The sequence below is a fragment of the Trichomycterus rosablanca genome, chromosome 20 (assembly GCF_030014385.1).
Source record: "Trichomycterus rosablanca isolate fTriRos1 chromosome 20, fTriRos1.hap1, whole genome shotgun sequence".
NCBI lineage: Eukaryota > Metazoa > Chordata > Actinopteri > Siluriformes > Trichomycteridae > Trichomycterus > Trichomycterus rosablanca.
In genome coordinates, this window is record NC_086007.1 from 13555323 (window position 1) to 13576763 (window position 21441).

Genomic DNA, 21441 nt, shown 5'->3' on the forward strand with positions numbered 1-21441 from the left:
TTTGGCATCCAAACAAGTTTTTACACACCGCAAGTTTCATCCTGAAGATTTAGAGCTTTAGATCAGGTGTGCAGTTGTAATAACACTACAGACCTGTACAGATGCACATGCTGTTCCCTCTTCCACCTTTGTGTGGCGCTGTGTTCTCAGCTTTCGTTGGCATAGGTGCAACTTGAGCTTGTAAAGCAGCAGCGAAATCTAACTATAAGGCTGTGTTCTTGAGCTTTCTTCTGATGATCATTTCATTCAGAAGATGACATGCTCATAAAAATGTAGTTTTTTATAGTCCCTTGTCTGAGCACTAAATCTAACTACTAAAACTTTTGTGGAACTAATATAACATTAGCTTTAAAAATCAATAATTAATTTTATTTTTTTAGCTTTTAAAGAATCATTTGCAATTCAATTTAGACAGTTTGCTATTCACTTAGTAAGCTAGTGACTTATTTTATTAATTACCTAAAAATAAATAATACAAGTATGAGTAGCAAAAAAATACACAAGTAGTAACCACAACCATGTTGTATAATACTTTTTTATTTACTTTCAAAGCATTTAGCAGTCACTGTATATCCAAAGCAACTTAACAGTTGTAAGTATTTGAGGCTTAAGGGTTGTTCTCGGGGGTCCAACAGTGGAAAATTGGTTTGGGTGAACATCTGATTGCAAGACTGGTACGTTAACCAGTGAGCTACCACTGCCTGATATTCATACATAGGTACAAATGCAAGGATTCAAATACAATTTTGGTCTTCTGGGTATTTCATTTTGCTTATTCAGACAGTCAGCACCTTTTTAACTGGAATGACTCTAGGCACAGGGCAGCACGGTGGCTAAGTGGGGTAGCACTGTCACCTCACAGCAAGAAGGTCCTGGGTTAGATCCCAAGGTGGGGCAGTCCGGGTCCTTTCTGTGTGGGTTTCCTCCGAGTGCTTTGGTTTCCTCTCACAGTCCAAAGACATGCAAGTGAGAAGAATTGGAGAGACTAAATTGTCCATGACTGTGTTTGATATAACCTTGTGAACTGATGATCTAATGAGTAACTACCATTCCTGTCATGAATGTAACCAAAGTTAAAGCATGACGTTAAAATCCTAATAAACAAACAAACAAAACTCTAGGCACAAGATTATATGCTGTGCATTTATTTATTTAATTAATTTATATTATTAGTATTTAAATTATACTTTTACTTATAAATTAATAATCATTTATCATTTTATTGACATTTCTATAATATTGTTATTATACTTTAAAATTGAATAAAAGTCTCAAATAATAGTCAAAGTTGTATTTCTCCAAGTTTTATAGTGATCATTCTGAACTGTGCTGATCAGGCTGTGAGAGAAAAGCTGTGAGAAATATTGACAAATATTTAGCTTTATTCTAATAATTTGCACCAAGTGTTTAGCTAAACTGCAACCTGAAATTAACCAGATTAAACTATACAAGCACCCACATAAACCTTTCCTCCTGTGAATGTAACTCACAAGAGTAAACACAGCGTTAAAAGATAGATAGATAGATAGATAGATAGATAGATAGATAGATAGATAGATAGATAGATAGATAGATAGATAGATAGATAGATAGATAGATAGATAGATAGATAGAACCAGATTAAACTATAGCTTTTATAAAATAAATGTTTCTATCTTGCCAGATGGTGGCATGGCATTCACAAGAGCCTTAGTATCAGTATCAGAGGATTTAGAGCTCAGTTTTTACACTCAGGTTTGGCTCCTGTGAAGACTAGTACGTGACTGGTCTAAATTAATCAGGCAGTTTGAAGTTGATGATGTATGTTGCTCTTTCCCACATGACGATTTATGTTTTTGACACTTCTCATGACCTAAAGCACTGCACTTTCCTGTATGTCACTATTTACAAATTAATTATATATTTCATTACCTTAGATTTCACATTTAAATGTGTAATATATTTAATTTAAAAATGTACATCTTTTATGTACTGCTTATTTTATTTTATTTATTTATTTATTTATTGGAAACATTGCTATATTTTATTGTCTTTCTTTTGCCATAATTGACTTAAATGTTCTGATCATGTATCTCTCTTTTTTAATCTTAAACAACATTTGTTCAGGGGAGTAGACTGCACTGGGAGTTGGGTAATTAGCTGTGTAAAAAGCAAATATTTTCTATTTCTATTGTATCTAAATTACATGACTTTACATTTCCAATAGGGCTAATAGGCTTTATAGCAAATTACCTTTCAAGTTAACAAGCCTCATATTAATAAACTGCCAAAAGTTTACGTGCAGTTCAGTCCGAGCTGGTGGTATATTGTTAAGATGCTGCATATTTAATTTATTTTGAGTCAGATAGTCTTTCATTGTTCAAGTAAGATACCAGCCATTTGAAAGGACTTTTGCAACAGATGTTTCCTTTAATTGTTACCATTGTATAGCCGCAGGTTCTTCGCTTCCCAAATGAATCCCAAATGAACTTAAGAGCAGTTCATTTTAAACTAATAAATTGTCCATGTGGCTATAAAGTGGTAATGCTAATGAAAGGAAACATAAACTTAGACAAATAAATAGTGTCTTCTTCAGCAAAGGTTTAGCACAGGACACAAGTTTCTGTTTTTGCTTTTACTTTGTTTATGTGATCAGCATCTTCAGTCGAGCTTAAAGGTGCTGATTTTTAAAGGACAATAAATAAATAGCTGACAATACAGACAGCTCTATTCTCAGCGTAAGGTGTCAGTTTAGTTTTTCCCTGACTTCCTGCCAAGAGATCACTTGTCCATGTTCTAGCTAGGAGTCAGCATTTTTGGAAAACCTACTATAACCGTATGTAATAATTACATTTAATAATTGTGTTTGTAAACTACTTATAAGGTCCTCACCAGTCAATGTACCGTGGTTCTGAAAACCACACATACATGGTGAGCACGTAATGACTTTGTATGGCATATTGAAAAGAGCCATGCAGCTGGGAACAGAGGTTTGAGTCCTGGGTTGGGCTGACAAATACAGAAGGCTCATGGGATTATGTGAACCTAGCCACTGTGAAGGGACACATCAGTGCACCCTTAGTGATGCAGTATTTTAGAGTAGCAGGATATTTTGTTAAAACTACTGACTTTCATTATATTGACGATCTTAAAGCCTGATGCTAGTCTGTAAGATCTAAAGTTGGGTTACAACATAAATAACCTTAATTTGCTTCAGCTTTGTGTGTTATATAAACACCAACCAGAGATTCATGTGTTCAAGGTGTGCTAGAATGAGCTGTCTCAAATACTGAGAGCAGATCATTTCATTGCACCAAAGGGGGCAATGGGTATTAGAAGATTTCAAAGACTTTAAACCTTGACTAAGACGCCATTGGCAGCATTGTCAGGAAGTTCCAAACTTATGGTTCAGCACCTGCCTAGTCATGGGATAAAGCCCAGAGGCCTAAGCAAAATCTCATCAGGACAACAACATATAACCCCTTGAAGCTGCAAACACTTAATGACCTGATAAAGGCTGGAACAAATGTGTCAGTGGCAACCATAATAACATCACCTCACGACCAAGCACGTCATGGCCAAACTCCTCTACACATGAAATTCTTGACCAAAAGGCAAAGGAACTGTCGATTGGAAAACACCAGGTGGAATTTGGATAGCCTAAATGAGTGTCAAATAAAAATTGGAACTGTTTGAAGGTATGGATGAGCGTTGTTGTCTGGCACAAGAAGGGCGAGGCTTATTACCAGAAGAATACTATTCCCATGGTCAAACATGGAGGTGGGTCAGATATTTCTGCTACAGTAACTGGCATAGTTGATCATGTGACTGGCGTGGATTCATCAAAATATCTTTGAGGAGGAATGTTCTACCTTTTGTGGAAAAATTGGACCTTGAAGGTAATTAAACTTCTCAGCAGCACATCCATGTCAACTAAAGCTGGTTAAGGAACCAGTCTTGGAAGATCCTGTATTGACCTTCTTAGTCTCCAGATTTTAATCCATGGGAAATCTTTGGCAGGACTCAAAGAAAGCAGTTGCGGCACTGAAACCATCAAACCTAATGAGCTGGGTACTTCTGCAGGAGATGAATGGGTGAAGATTCCACAAGAGAGGTGTCAGAGGGTTGTTAGACCTGTCCAGATTCACTTATTAGAGCTTATCAAGGCAAAAGGATGTTCCACCAAGTACTGAGGCTGGGAATTACAAAATAGTACATTGTACGGTATATTTGTCCAATATATTTCATTTAAACTTAAAATTGTGTCGACTCGGCCACTCAGGTGACGCAGCGGTAAAAACACGCTAGCACACCAGAGCTGGGATTTCGAATACATCGTATCGAATCTCAGCTCTACCATCCGGCTGGGCTGGGCGGCTGCATGAACAACGATTGGCTGTTGTTTATAGGGTAGGATGAGCCGGATAGGGACTCCTCATAACTGAGTGAATTTCGACCTCTGCTGGCTGGTTGATTAGGGTGTGGCTCTCCGTGCACAAAGCTGATTGGCATATGAACTCGCCTTGTGCAGGTGAAAAGATGCAGTTGGCTCCTGCTCACATGTCAGAGGGGGAGTGTGGCAGTCTCGCTCTCCTCAATCAGGGCGGGGGTCAGCTCTAGTGGAGAGGAAGCATAACACAATTGGGTAAAAATTGGACGCGCTAAAATCGGGAGAAAAAGGGAGAAAATGCATTTTAAAAAATTTTGACTTATTAAAGCTGCTTGTATGTGTTAATAAATATTTTTCCTCTATTTACTAAGACTTCTTGTAGTAAATTTTCTTTCAACTTGATACCTATCACCATAATACCTTTTATGGTCAGAGGGGTTAAATAATTACGACTGTATCGTAAAATATACATGTATATATTATTTAATGTTGAATTTTATTGTCATAGGCATTCGTGACTTAGAAAACCAGCTACGCTCCCACTCAGCCATAAATAAATTGACATGATCAGATTACTGTCTGTTGATCAGAGCCACATGCTGAGGAGCATTGATTGAGTCTTTGGATGCCTTCCTGTTCATCCGCTCATGCCCCGTTCGCTCACTCTGCTCATCAGAGGTGAAAGATTCAGAGTTCCACACACACACACACCCCCTCCCACTTCCAAACAGACTCTCCCAAACAAACTTCCTCACATATGCTTCTAATAATGGTGTCATCTGAGCCCCAGAAGAGTACACATTCCCACTGTCACCAAGGTGCTGGCCTGATGAGCTGCAAACTCTTGTATCTGATTTATCATTAAGCATGAATGCTTTAACATGTGCATTTAGATTTTAATGAACTTTGAAATGATTAGAGTACAGCAGTTTTAGTTTAAACATATTTTAAAGAATATTTAGAGTTGGAGATGGTAAGACATGAATTCACATCTCAGTTTTCCACATGTATTTAACTAGTTATCTGAATGGATTTCATTATTATGATTCGACAAACTTATATTTTAAAAATCAGGAAAATATGAATCATTTTTCTTCAAAATAAATCCAAGACAAATCACATAGTTCTAAAATGACAATTTGATATGCATACACTTAGTGAATAAAAAAATAACGTAATAATAATTATAATAATTAAGAATAAGAATATATAATATTTATATCTTTAAATAGTTTTAATAATAATAATATATGGATTTAATAATAATAATAATAATAATATCATATCTATTATTATTATTATTATTGTAAAATAATGAAATATATTTATTATAATTAATATAATTACAAAAATAATAATAATCATAATAATCATAAATTGTTAAACAGTATAATTAGTCACTTAAAATGTCTTTTTTTTATTTAAAGATCAGGAAAATATTTTTCTTTAAAAATAAATAAATCCATGACACAAATTGTTCTTAAATGACAATTTGATATGCATACACTTTCACAAAATAAAAAGGCAGTTAATAATAATAATAATAATAATTTGTAATATTTATATTTTAAAATTGTTTTACTAATAATAATAATTATTAATAATAATAATTTTTTATTTTATTATTATTATTATTATTATTTGCATAAATTAATGAAATTAATTTATCAATATAATTACAATAGTAATAATCGTACATTTTTAAACAGTATAATTAGTCACTTAAAAAAGTCTTTTTTTTTTTATATATAAAGATAAGGAAAATATGAACTATTTTTCCTTACAATAAATAAATCCATGACAAATTACATTGTTTTTAAATGACAATTTTATATGCATACACTTTCAGTAAATAAAAAGGGCATTAATAATAATAATAACAATAATAATATTAATAATAAATATTTTCAAATTGTTTAAAATAATAATAATTATTATTATTATTTTATTAGTATTTTATTACTTTTTACATTGTTATTATTGTTATTATTATTATTATTATTATTATTAATAATAATAATAATAATAATCCTTCATAATCATAAATCGTTAAACAGTATAATTAGTCATTTAAATTATTTAATTTTTGCAAGTTGTTTAGTTTAGTGGTGTAAATACAGCATTAAAGCTTTTTTTAAATACATCAAAACTGTTCCTACACTTCATTTCATTTAAATGATTTTGATATCAACAAAATGCACACCATGTCAAGCACAGTTTTATAGGATAATCTTAAAAATAAAATTCTAGTCACACATCCATTCACTTAATGGCAGCTTTCCATTTTACAGTATTGAAATAAGTAGTACGAGAGATACTGTACTGAAAAAAGTAGGGGAAACGTAACCTTGGCTGTGCTTTGCCGTTACTCAGGAGTCATCGCTGATGTCTTTTCCACCAAAGTCCGATTTCCTCAGAAAACAGTAAATCTTGTGAAGTTTATTTTCTTTACAGCATCTGTGTTTTATAATGGCCCTTTTAATTTGTTTTCACTTTGTCCGGTGGGATTACTTTTATCCGGCACTTTCAGGCCTCGGCTTTCTTTTTTTTTTTTTCTTCCCTGGAAGTGAGTATTTAAATGATGATGGTTCTGGGAATTGGCACAGCCAGACTCGTCATGACAGTTCTTTACCTCTTGCAATTGTTCCTCCTTCCTGCCTGTTCTCGCTCTCTTCTCCTTCTGTTCTTTTCGAATCTCCGCCTCTTGTCCTGACACTTTGGCTCGAGCATGTCTGTGAATCTTGCACAGGGAAAAGGAACTGACGGGGAGGAACGGCGTATATCAAAGTATTCCCGGAGCATAAGCTGAGCATAAGTGCCGTGTAGGCCACGGTATTGGAAATGCTGTAGAAAAAAAACCCATCTCAGCCTCTTAGGAGTTGTTGAAGGTGTTGTGGTTTGTCGTGGTTCTCTTCAGGACCAAAAGCACAATCCACACTTTCCTAGATGCAAATAAAACAGCTTGTGAGAGAAAAACAAAGATATTAGTGTCAGGCCAGGCAACTCTGCGCCATTAGAAGAAAATGCAAATGGGGCAGAGTGAGCAGGATCGGAAGGGGTCGGGTGACAGCGTGACCCAGACCTGCTTTTGGAGCGAGGCCTGCAACGGCTGTGGATTTGCATCGATGGATCTTCTTTCCATCGGCCTGTCATGTATCACTGCGCAAGCTCTCGCGCACAATTCATTAATCAAATAATGGCTTGCTAGAATTGCTTGCAAGGACCGGTCACCTCGCACACCTAGACGTGCCAATTCTGAGGCTTTCAGCCAAGTAGGCCGGGCCAGCTTTTCATCCGCTTTGCATCATGAGAGCCCGTCACTAACTGGTTCTTAAGAGAGTTTCTGAGGCATGGTCAGGGTTTGAGGACTTTGCATCGCCGTGCTGTAAACGTAGCTGCCGTGGTGCGTGTCGTGTGGATTTTAGTCAGATGTTAAAATGATGGAGAAGCAAGGCATACGAGGCAGAGTATGTTTTCCTGGAAAGATGCTAAATTCATTACGATTTTTTTCTCTTCCCCTTTCTCCTCGGCTTTGTCCGTCAGAAGCACCATTATGGGTTTTCAGGCTGCTTCCTGTTCAAATTCCTTTTCTTTTCTGCTGCTCTCATGCACAAAAGGTAGCTGCGCTTGGGGTGTAGTGGTTTTGAAATGTGAAGGGCCCTTGAGAGCCTGGCGCTGCGTAGAATGGGGCGGGTGGAGGGGATTGGGGGGTTTATGTAATGTCTCCAGAAAAAGCCCAGCTTTATTGAGGACGATGAGGCCTAAATAGCCTCTCTGGGTAAGCACAAAGCCAACGTTTCTGCGCATTACTGAAACAGAGCGACTGGGTAATGATCTAAAACCCCTTCAGAACACTGGTGCACGGCTGTTCTCTGCACTTTCTGTCCAACATAATAAGGTTTTGTGTTTTTAGGATTTACTCCTTTGCTCGACGAGGGCTCCTACCTCATGTTTTGCAAAAAGTTCTAAGACTGCTAAGTCGGTCTGAAGACTTAACGAGGGTGGAAAAACAGCACTTGAACTTCAATAATTAAAGCATGCATTTAACGTACAGGGTTCTGTTATTCGGGCTTATTGTTCCCAAGAATGGGTCATTTTAAATTGTTTGCACAAATGTTAGGATGCTTTGGAGGGACGAGATTGATTAGGAGGCAAACAAATCAGCAAGTCTTTTTCTTACATGTATTTGTTGGACATGGTGGATGGGCTGCACTAGACACATTAACAGCTCTTTTTTGGGGGGCAATCTATAAGCTTAGTGATGTAAAAGGATTTTTTAAGCGAAGTGTCATATAAGACATATTATACATACAGTATATCAGTGCTCTACTTATATTATACATATACTAGTGCTCTACTTGTATTACGCATATATTAGTGCCCTACTTATAATATACATACAGGGGTTGGACAAAATAACTGAAACACCTGTCATTTTAGTGTGGGAGGTTTCATGGCTAAATTGGACCAGTCTGGTGGCCAATCTTCATTAATTGCACATTGCACCAGTAAGAGCAGAGTGTGAAGGTTCAATTAGCAGGGTAAGAGCACAGTTTTGCTCAAAATATTGCAATGCACACAACATTATGGGTGACATACCAGAGTTCAAAAGAGGACAAATTGTTGGTGCACGTCTTGCTGGCGCATCTGTGACCAAGACAGCAAGTCTTTGTGATGTATCAAGAGCCACGGTATCCAGGGTAATGTCAGCATACCACCAAGAAGGACAAACCACATCCAACAGGATTAACTGTGGACGCAAGAGGAAGCTGTCTGAAAGGGATGTTCGGGTGCTAACCCGGATTGAATCCAAAAAACATAAAACCACGGCTGCCCAAATCACGGCAGAATTAAATGTGCACCTCAACTCTCCTGTTTCCACCAGAACTGTCCGTCGGGAGCTCCACAGGGTCAATATACACGGCCGGGCTGCTATAGCCAAACCTTTGGTCACTCGTGCCGATGCCAAACGTCGGTTTCAATGGTGCAAGGAGCGCAAATCTTGGGCTGTGGACAATGTGAAACATGTATTGTTCTCTGATGAGTCCACCTTTACTGTTTTCCCCACATCCGGGAGAGTTACGATGTGGAGAAGCCCCAAAGAAGCATACCACCCAGACTGTTGCATTCCCAGAGTGAAGCATGGGGGTGGATCAGTGATGGTTTGGGCTGCCATATTATGGCATTCCCTTGGCCCAATACTTGTGCTAGATGGGCGCGTCACTGCCAAGGACTACCGAACCATTCTGGAGGACCATGTGCATCCAATGGCGGTGCCGTGTATCAGGATGACAATGCACCAATACACACAGCAAGACTGGTGAAAGATTGGTTTGATGAACATGAAAGTGAAGTTGAACATCTCCCATGGCCTGCACAGTCACCAGATCTAAATATTATTGAGCCACTTTGGGGTGTTTTGGAGAAGCGAGTCAGGAAACGTTTTCCTCCACCAGCATCACGTAGTGACCTGGCCACTATCCTGCAAGAAGAATGGCTTAAAATCCCTCTGACCACTGTGCAGGACTTGTATATGTCATTTCCAAGACGAATTGACGCTGTATTGGCCGCAAAAGGAGGCCCTACACCATACTAATAAATTATTGTGGTCTAAAACCAGGTGTTTCAGTTATTTTGTCCAACCCCTGTATATTAGTGCTCTGCATATACATAAATTAGTGCTATACATATATTGTGCATATATTAGTGCTCTACATATATTACACATATACTAGTGCTCTACTTATATTTTACTTATGTTAGTGCCCCATTTATAATATACATATATTGGTGCTCTACATATACATAAATTACTGCTATGCATATGTTAGTGCCCTTCCTATAATATACGTATATTGGTGCTCTGTATAAATTATACATGTACTAGGGCTCTACTTATATTTTACTTATATCAGTGCCCTTTTTATAATATACATATACTGGTGTTCTACATATACATAAATTGCTGCTATACATATACATAAATTAGTGCTATACATATGCTAGTGACCTACTTATAATATATATATATTAGTGCTCTACATATACCTAAATTAGTGATATACATATACATAAATTAGTGCTATACATATTATATACATATGTATTGCCCTACTTATAATATACATATATTAGTGCTCTACATATACCTAAATTAGTGATATACATATACATAAATTAGTGCTATACATATAATATACATATGTTATTGCCCTACTTATAATATACAATTAGTGCTCTACATATACATAAATTAGTGCTATACATATAATATACATATGTTATTGCCCTACTTATACATATATTAGTGCTCTACATATACATAAATTAGTGCTATACATATAATATACAAATGTTATTGCCTTACTTATAATACACACATATTAGTGCTCTACATATACATAAATTAGTGCTCTACATATACATAAATTAGTGCTCTACATATACATAAATTAGTGCTATACATATAATATACAAATGTTATTGCCTTACTTATAATACACACATATTAGAGCTCTACATATACATAAATTAGTGCTATACATATACATAAATTAGTGCTATACATATACATATGTTATTGCCCTACATATAATATACATATGTTAGTTCCCTACTTATAATATACATATATTAGTGCTCTACATATACATAAATTATTGCTCTACATATACATAAATTAGTGCTATACATATAATATACATATGTTATTGCCCTACTTATAATATACATATATTAGTGCTCTACATATACATAAATTATTGCTCTACATATACATAAATTAGTGCTATACATATAATATACATATGTTAGTTCCCTACTTATAATATACATATATTAGTGCTCTACATATACATAAATTATTGCTCTACATATACATAAATTAGTGCTATACATATAATATACATATGTTATTGCCCTACTTATAATATACAATTAGTGCTCTACATATACATAAATTAGTGCTATACATATAATATACATATGTTATTGCCCTACTTATACATATATTAGTGCTCTACATATACATAAATTAGTGCTATACATATAATATACAAATGTTATTGCCTTACTTATAATACACACATATTAGTGCTCTACATATACATAAATTAGTGCTCTACATATACATAAATTAGTGCTCTACATATACATAAATTAGTGCTATACATATAATATACAAATGTTATTGCCTTACTTATAATACACACATATTAGAGCTCTACATATACATAAATTAGTGCTATACATATACATAAATTAGTGCTATACATATACATATGTTATTGCCCTACATATAATATACATATGTTAGTTCCCTACTTATAATATACATATATTAGTGCTCTACATATACATAAATTATTGCTCTACATATACATAAATTAGTGCTATACATATAATATACATATGTTATTGCCCTACTTATAATATACATATATCGATACCCTACATATACATAAATGAGTGCTTTACATATAATATACATGTTATTGCCCTACTTATAATATACATATATCGGTACCCTACATATACATAAATGAGTGCTTTACATATAATATACATGTTATTGCCCTACTTATAATATACATATATCGATACCCTACATATACATAAATGAGTGCTTTACATATAATATACATGTTATTGCCCTACTTATAATATACATATATCGGTACCCTACATACAGTGTATCACAAAAGTGAGTACACCCCTCACATTTCTGCAGATATTTAAGTATATCTTTTCATGGGACAACACTGACAAAATGACACTTTGACACAATGAAAAGTAGTCTGTGTGCAGCTTATATAACAGTGTAAATTTATTCTTCCCTCAAAATAACTCAATATACAGCCATTAATGTCTAAACCACCGGCAACAAAAGTGAGTACACCCCTTAGTGAAAGTTCCTGAAGTGTCAATATTTTGTGTGGCCACCATTATTTCCCAGAACTGCCTTAACTCTCCTGGGCATGGAGTTTACCAGAGCTTCACAGGTTGCCACTGGAATGCTTTTCCACTCCTCCATGATGACATCACGGAGCTGGTGGATATTCGAGACTTTGCGCTCCTCCACCTTCCGCTTGAGGATGCCCCAAAGATGTTCTATTGGGTTTAGGTCTGGAGACATGCTTGGCCAGTCCATCACCTTTACCCTCAGCCTCTTCAATAAAGCAGTGGTCGTCTTAGAGGTGTGTTTGGGGTCATTATCATGCTGGAACACTGCCCTGCGACCCAGTTTCCGGAGGGAGGGGATCATGCTCTGCTTCAGTATTTCACAGTACATATTGGAGTTCATGTGTCCCTCAATGAAATGTAACTCCCCAACACCTGCTGCACTCATGCAGCCCCAGACCATGGTATTCCCACCACCATGCTTGACTGTAGGCATGACACACTTATCTTTGTACTCCTCACCTGATTGCCGCCACACATGCTTGAGACCATCTGAACCAAACAAATTAATCTTGGTCTCATCAGACCATAGGACATGGTTCCAGTAATCCATGTCCTTTGTTGACATGTCTTCAGCAAACTGTTTGCGGGCTTTCTTGTGTAGAGACTTCAGAAGAGGCTTCCTTCTGGGGTGACAGCCATGCAGACCAATTTGATGTAGTGTGCGGTGTATGGTCTGAGCACTGACAGGCTGACCCCCCACCTTTTCAATCTCTGCAGCAATGCTGACAGCACTCCTGCGCCTATCTTTCAAAGACAGCAGTTGGATGTGATGCTGAGCACGTGCACTCAGCTTCTTTGGACGACCATCGCGAGGTCTGTTCTGAGTGGACCCTGCTCTTTTAAAACGCTGGATGATCTTGGCCACTGTGCTGCAGCTCAGTTTCAGGGTGTTGGCAATCTTCTTGTAGCCTTGGCCATCTTCATGTAGTGCAACAATTCGTCTTTTAAGATCCTCAGAGAGTTCTTTGCCATGAGGTGCCATGTTGGAACTTTCAGTGACCAGTATGAGAGAGTGTGAGAGCTGTACTACTAAATTGAACACACCTGCTCCCTATGCACACCTGAGACCTAGTAACACTAACAAATCACATGACATTTTGGAGGGAAAATGACAAGCAGTGCTCAATTTGGACATTTAGGGGTGTAGTCTCTTAGGGGTGTACTCACTTTTGTTGCCGGTGGTTTAGACATTAATGGCTGTATATTGAGTTATTTTGAGGGAAGAATAAATTTACACTGTTATATAAGCTGCACACAGACTACTTTTCATTGTGTCAAAGTGTCATTTTGTCAGTGTTGTCCCATGAAAAGATATACTTAAATATCTGCAGAAATGTGAGGGGTGTACTCACTTCTGTGATACACTGTATACATAAATGAGTGCTTTACATATAATATACATGTTATTGCCCTACTTATAATATACATATATTGGTACCCTACATATACATAAATGAGTGCTCTAATTATACATATATTAGAGCTTTTATTGGAATTAACATATTCATTTATCTGTTTATTCATCCACTTTATCCTGATTGGAATGACTTTAGTTTCACATGGAAATACTGGGTTCTGGTAAGAAATACACCCTAAACAGGGCACCAGTTTCTCAGCAGGCAGCCAACAGACATCACTCACACACTTTTACCTAGTGGCTATTTAGAACAGCCAATCTGCCTTTCTCATGTCTTTGGTAGGTGGGACACTGTGACGCACATTAAAAAAAAAAAAAATTGCTATGTGGCATCTACTCCAATAGCCCCTCTAATTCAAATTTTTTGTCAGACACTTGTACATGAATTTTATACATGAATTATGATCATTTCCGTCAATTCCTACCCTAAACTCACAGCTGTCCTTTGCAGTTTCCAGCAGTCCGGAAGAATTAAATGGTCAGTTCAAATCAAAACAGTGCTTACATTAACAATTAGCTCTGATGGAAAATTATTATTATTAGACAAACATTAGCTTTAAAAGCAATTTTGTTAAGGTGAACATGCACATTTTAATTAACACACATCAGCTTAATCTTGAGCCTTTCACTTTGACCAACATACAGAGGTATTAATGAAGCTTGCAGCAGTGTTTTATGCACTGTTTCTACATCCATTCTATTAAATACAGCATAACTCATTTTGTTAAAAAAATTTATTGTAATAAATATTTGCCAATATTTATATTAAAAAAATCTGTATAATTGTTTATTCGTCAAAAAAATGTGTAGTACATTGCACTTTAGTTTCAGACTTTATTCTGTTTCTGTTCAAATGTAATGGTAGTATATTGACTGCAACTTTACATTTTGCACAATGTATCTCTTTTTGACTTTTAAATAAAAAAAGAAAGAAATATTCCTCTAGCACACCAGCACCGAGATTCTGAACTCCTCGGTTTGAAACTTGGCGTTGCCACCGGTCGGCTGGGCGCCATCTAGCAGGCATAATTGCCAGTGCCTGCAGCAGAGACTAATTGGCTACCGTATCTGCTAGGGCGGGATGACCGGACTATGTGGATGGGGTCTTCTAACGCTGTGCAAGGACCTTGATTAGCAGATAGAGGTGCCTGTACAGAATGCATTGGTGAAAAAGAAAGGGTCCGCTAAGGACTGCGCATGGGTCAGAGCAAATGCAATCAGGGACCCCCAGCAGCAGAAGACAAGTTGACTACGCTGAATTGGGAGAAACATGGGAGAAAATGCATAAATAAAATAGACAAAAAATGTGTCGTACGTTGCATATATACATATGTGTAGTACGTTGCATATATATACTTCGATTAGGCATAACATTATGACCACCTTCTTTCTCCACTCACTGTCCATTTTATCAGCTCCACCATATAGAAGCACTTTGTAGTTCTACAATTACTGACTCAAGTCCATCTATTTCTCTACATACTTTTTTAGCCTGCTTTTACCCTGTTCTACCCCCACAGGACCACCACAGAGCAGGTATTATTTAGGTGGTGGATCATTCGCAGCACTGCATTGACACTGACATGGTGGTGGTGTTAGTGTGTGTTGTGCTGGTATGAGTGGATAAGACACAGCAATGCTGCTGGAGTTTTTAAATACTGTGTCCACTCACTGTCCACTCTATTAGACACTCCTACCTAGTTGGTCCACCTTGTAGATGTAAAGTCAGAGACGATCGCTCATCTATTGCTGCTGTTTGAGTTGGTCATCTTTGAGACCTTCATCAGTGGTCACAGGATGTTTTTGGTTGGTGGACTATTCTCAGTCCAGCAGTGACAGTGAGGTGTTTAAAAACTCCAGCAGCACTGCTGTGTCTTATCCACTCATACCAGCACAACACACACTAACACCACCACCATGTCAGTGTCACTGCAGTGCTAAGAATGATCCACCACCCAAGTAATACCTACTCTGTAGTGGTCCTGGGAGAGTCCTGACCATTGAAGAACAGCATGAAAGGGGGTTAACAATGCATGCAGAGAAACAGATAGACTACAGTCAGTAATTGTAGATCTACAAAGTGTTTCTATATGGTAAGTGAAGCTGATAACATGGACAGTGTGTGTAGAAACAAGGGGGTGGTTTAAATATTATGGCTGATCGGTGTATAAGGTTATATACTTTTTGTTTTTATTCTACAGTAGTAATGGTAAATCTATAAGTAAGTGAAGCCATTTCTAACCATCTTTAATTTCCTTTATTTTCAGAATTTTAAGATGCTTTAAAAATAAATGAATAAAAGTATAATTGTATAGTTGTTTAAAATGTGTTTAGCATTATCTAGAAACAATATACACACTGAGTTAATCTGATGTTCAAACACTCATTTCTATAAACATACTTTATGTCCTATATAAAGCAGATGTGTGTGATACTTTGGCTTGTTGCGGTGACAGTAGTATCAGGAATATACAGCTGACACTTTACTCAGTGTTGAGGAGATACGGAGGCTGATTGACTGCCATGTCTGATCAGTTCCATATGTGCAACAGCTCTGTCTGATTTGCTCTGGTTCAAACATAAACTAGCCTCCACCTTTCTGGTTTTCAAATTCTCACTTCAATAGAATTGTTTCAATTTATTCGATTCCACTAAGAGGCTTTTTAAGTGGGCAAATTACATTAAGGCTTTGCTTGTGTGGCACAAGCTGTGTGTAAGGCATTGTGTGTGTGTGTGTGTGTGTGTGTGTGTGTGTGTGTGTGTGTGTGTGTGTGTGTGTGTGTGTGTGTGTGTGTGTGTGTGTGTTTGAAGAGTTGGGGTCATCGTACACCTCACTAGGGTAGCATCTTGAGCTAGTTAGGTTTAATCAAGCCTGCACTGGACACTGAGGTCATGGCTCAAGTGATGATTGTTGGGTTGGTTGTTCAATTGCCATGCCAATATTTAAATATACATTTAGTGATGTCACTAAACATTAAATGCCATGCCAACTCTGTTTTTTTTTCTATTTTCAGCTAAACTTACCAACCAAGATTCCTATAACAACTTCACCAACAACAACATGGGAAATCCACGGCTGTCCCCTTTGCCAAGTCTGACAGTTGTGCAGCCACTGGCACAAATCAAGCAGCCCATGACCCTGGGCACCATCACCAAGCGCACAGGGTGAGTTTCTACAAACACTCTTAGGCTATGCTTAACACTTAGATACCAACCCAGTCTTGGTGCAGTTCAGAGCTTTATAGTACGACATACTGTACATCCCAGGTTACTTTTTGGAATATAAACTGTGAGGCAAATCAGTGTGTCTGCTACAATGCTTATAAAATGTTTATTTTATCTTCTAGTGCTAGAAGTAATGCAATCTGAAGTGAAATGTAGTAGATTGAAAGATTAAAAAGCATGAAATTGATTATTTAGTGTAATATATTCACTTATAGTTTATTTCTGGTTTAATGTGGAATATTTGATGTATTTTTTTTTTTTTTTTTTTTTTTTTTTTTTTTTTTTTATGCGTTTTTTCCCCCCAATTTTTGGTGTAGTCAATTTGTCTTCTGCTGCTGGGGATCCCCGATTTTTTTGCATCAATTTAGTGTTTATCTATTTATTTATTATGGGTTGCTTTCCTCTATTTAGGTTACCCAATCTAGTCATTTTCTTCATTGCCATTCCCTTCCACCTGCCTTGAGAGCCACATATTATCATGCATGCAGTCAGTGGCCTATTTTTTTAACTGCCAGTGTCAAAGTCTCATAGACAGCCAGAACAAATATGAAGAGTCATGATGTGTCATTTGTGATTCATGCACCACCTGTGCAGGCACCTTAACCAGACATCAGAGATGACAGTCTCATAGTGGCAGTGCAATTTGTTGGCCTCCCTCAGACTCAGCCAACTGAGTTTGCTCGGTGCCAGACCTGGCTGATAACTCCAACTGAGATTTGATCTCTGGAATACCACTGTGTTAAACTAGTGCAATAGACCACTGTGGTACTAGACTACTGCTCAATTCAGTTTTTTATTTTTTTATTTTGTTTTTTAATTAATTTTTTTTCTTGGATCCTTAGCTGAGTTTACAGCAATTTATTGAAGACTTAAACATTTATATAATAATAAATAATAATAATAAATGATTTGTAGATCCAGCAAGTCATTACAGCATATCCAAAATGATTTAAAAACTCCCTGAAAATTTGCTTTTAATAGTTTTATTAACAATAAAACTAGTAACTCCTCAGTTAGAGCCGATAGGTTTTGTAAGCTGATCCGCCATCAGTTTTCTTTAAATGAGCTAAAATAAACCCATAGTTCATTTGCACACAGAGGTTGAGGACAATTATAATTTGGCTAATAGAATATCTCCAATTACCTGGTATTACATTGTGTGCTGGTGTTTTATTTGCTGTTTAATCTCATTCATCCATCAGTATTGTTCTTTACATTAGTCGCATAGCACCAGTGCAACTTAGTATACATGGTATAGTATGTCTTGGCTGATCTCATATATCTCATTTGTGGTTAATGGGGGGGGGGGGGGGGGATTTTTCCAATGTAATGGCAATATATGGACTGGTGTAATGGTGAGGATTTTAGGTCAGGTTGGTGAAAACACATGGGATAAACCCACACAGATGCCTTGTTGCTTTGTGGCGATTCCGCGCTCTTTACTTAAGCATTGCTTGGCTGGTATGTTTTTTTAGTGATCAGAGGTACAATGTTTTAGTCCAGGTGTTTGTTAGAAAATGGACCTACCTTGACCCCTCTGGTTACTAACGTATTTATTTATTTATTTTTTTAGATTGAAAGAAAAAAAAATGGTGAAAGTGAGCCGTCCTCATTTCATGCAAACTGTGTCGGTTTTAAAACCTAGCCTGAATGAGTTTGCATTTGTTGTGAAGACCTGACTTTGATTCCCGTCTTAATCCCCATTCTTGATGGATATAGTTAGACGGATATGCAAACCCAGCGCTATGTTCCTAGCTGTGTTGTTCTTTACTCTAGTCATTATTCAGATCTAATTGTATAACGTGACAAACGCGCACAATAGCATGTGAATTGTCACTGTGTAACATGAACACAACCTTTATGACCGGTCAACCGTATCAACGACTGCGGTGTACATTTACATACTGGCTCGTCATAATTACGACTTATTTCAATTGTTTATTTTTATTTAAATAGAAAGTTTGAATGGGAAATATGCTAACGAAACAAGTGATGCAGCAGGGATTTGTTATAGAAATAGAGATTTACTGTTGGTGGGCAATCAGAGACTCATGATTTAATGGTAATATTAGTAGTTCTTGTCGTTTGCTGCTGAACAGGTTGGTGTAATAAAAGAAAAGAGATTGGAAATATAGGGAGATTTTGATTTTCATAACACAAAGCTAAGTATTTAGGTTTACTGTCACAATGAACAACTCTAATGTAACATATAGCTTATCTAACTTCATGAACAGTTAGCTTCAGAATTATTGATACTCTTGGTAAAGATGGTTAACAAATTTAGTTTTATATACAATTAAAATCTAAAAATTAAAGTGAATTTATTATAAAATAAGTAAATAAATGGTCCATAACACATATTCATATGAACAAAATGTAACCAATGTTTTTGCCTATATTTTAGCTTATTAATCTTTATTGCTGTCCTGTAGTAGAAGAATATTGCAAAAAAAATAGTGATAATAATAATACTCCAATAAAATGTAACAAAATGTAGAGAAATGAGCTACCTGTCTGAAAATGATTCCACTGTTAGTGTAGTAATAGACAAGCTTCTAACAATAGAAGCCTGGAAAAGAATGCGTACGCTGGTTATATTAAGAGAATCACTTTGGATTGATTGCATCACAGGCTTTATAAAGAATGTAACCTAAAATATAGTCTGTATCTGGCAGGAAGCTAACACTGAGGTGCAGTGATCCAAAAGTTGATCCAGATGCACAGGAAAAGTGCTTTGAGATCCGCTGCTCTGTATTTCTGAGTTTCATTAAGCATTATAGAGGACTCAGCTGGTGTGTATGTTGCCAAAGGAAGGCTGCACATAGGATTAAATGCAGAGGTTTCAGTAATTGTGCCTTGTGGCTTTAAATCATTTTCTTTAATTATAGGATTTAGTTATATTAAATGTCTGAGAGTATGAGATCAAGTTCTTGCCCAGCTATTTTTTATTTATTTTATTTTTTTCATCTATTTTTGTATTTTATTATTTTTAATTAACTATGTATTTATGTATTTATTTATTTTTTTATTTTTTTAATGAATTTATTTTTTTTATCATGGGTGTCTTATTTTGAAGCGGATTATTTTTAAAGTCTGTGTATTAGTTAAGGTAATGATTTTCTGATCATTGATAACTGTGTTAAAAAAAGTCCATGTAAGTTAAGAAGTCTGATTAAATTAATATGTTTTTTTTTTTTATGACAGACAAATATTTAAAGACCTACATGGTTAAATTTGCCAAATGAATTAATGATTTTGAGCAATTTTCACCAAAAAAATAAATAAAGAAATAAAATAAAGAAATAAAAAATAATAAAATAACAAAATAATAAAATAAATAAAATACAAAAATAAAATTTTAAAAATACAAATAAATATAAATAAAAAAATAATAATAATAATGATAATAATGCTATTAAACATTTAAAACATTAAGGACTAGTGTTAACTAGTGTTAATGAAATAAATGCTTTTCATCACTTTTAACTAAAGCAAAACATTATTCTGCAGTGTTCCTTTTTTAAATGTATATAAGCACTTTATTAGTATTTCATGTTTCAAAATGTAGAATGCCACTGAATACCATGTTTAGATGTATTTATTTCTCCTGAATGTCTTTATACTTTACTGGTCAACTCAAACTTATTTGTATAGCGCTTTTTACAATGGACATTGTCTTAAAGCAACTTTACAACTTTATTACAAACTTGTACACCTGCTTATTCTTGGAATTATCCAGTCAACCACTTATGTGACCGCACAACACACATCATGCGAGTAAAAACTGTAATCTTAATGAGTTTGACTTGGTTGTAGCTGTCAGACAGGCTGGTTTAAGTACGTCTTGGCACACACAAAGCCTTGAGGCAACAACAGTAAACTATAAAGAAGCCTATGTCATGTCAAGCCAAGTCATCTCAGGCTGGTTTCATGAACATAGTGATCAACTGTGTAACTTACAAATCTGCAAATGTTACAGCATGCTGTTATGACAACATGGATCACAGTCTCAAAGGAACTGTTGAAACCTTTTGGAACAAAGAACTGAGGCTGCTCTAATCATAAGCTGCTCTATGATGTTGCTAATAAAGTGATCAGTTAGTAGAAATGTTGTATGTATTAGCTTTAAAGTGGTGCCAGCTGCAGACATAAATTCTTGCACTTTGTCTTATATGTTACTTATTTGTATATTTCCATAGCAACAGCTAGTTCCGAAATGTTTTAGTACCCAACCCTTAGTATTAAGTATACGTAAACAGTCAAATGTGAGAGTGTTGCTTTTTGAGCTTTAAAGGAGCTTTCTGGTTGAGCCAAAGACCCGAGATTAAGTGTTGATTTTTTTCTCTGCTTTTAATCATTCAGCTGGCTTGTTTTCCATGATACATGTAGCTGAGTGTTAATCTAAAGCAGTGTATTTGGAACAATGAATCCATAGTGGGCTCAGTACAGTGATACCTGCGTGTGCCCT

General features: G+C 36.0%; 1 protein-coding gene across 9 annotated transcripts in view; it reads left to right on the plus strand.

Moving 5' to 3' along the window:
* The window catches only part of bcas3 (BCAS3 microtubule associated cell migration factor), a 409318-nt gene that overhangs the window by 120065 nt on the left and 267812 nt on the right, over nt 1–21441 (plus strand). For all 9 annotated transcript variants that reach the window (XM_063016958.1, XM_063016965.1, XM_063016960.1 and 6 more), the window contains exon 16: nt 16763–16913. In XM_063016958.1, coding sequence (XP_062873028.1) covers nt 16763–16913 — 151 coding nt within the window. The remainder of the gene's footprint in view (nt 1–16762; nt 16914–21441) is intronic.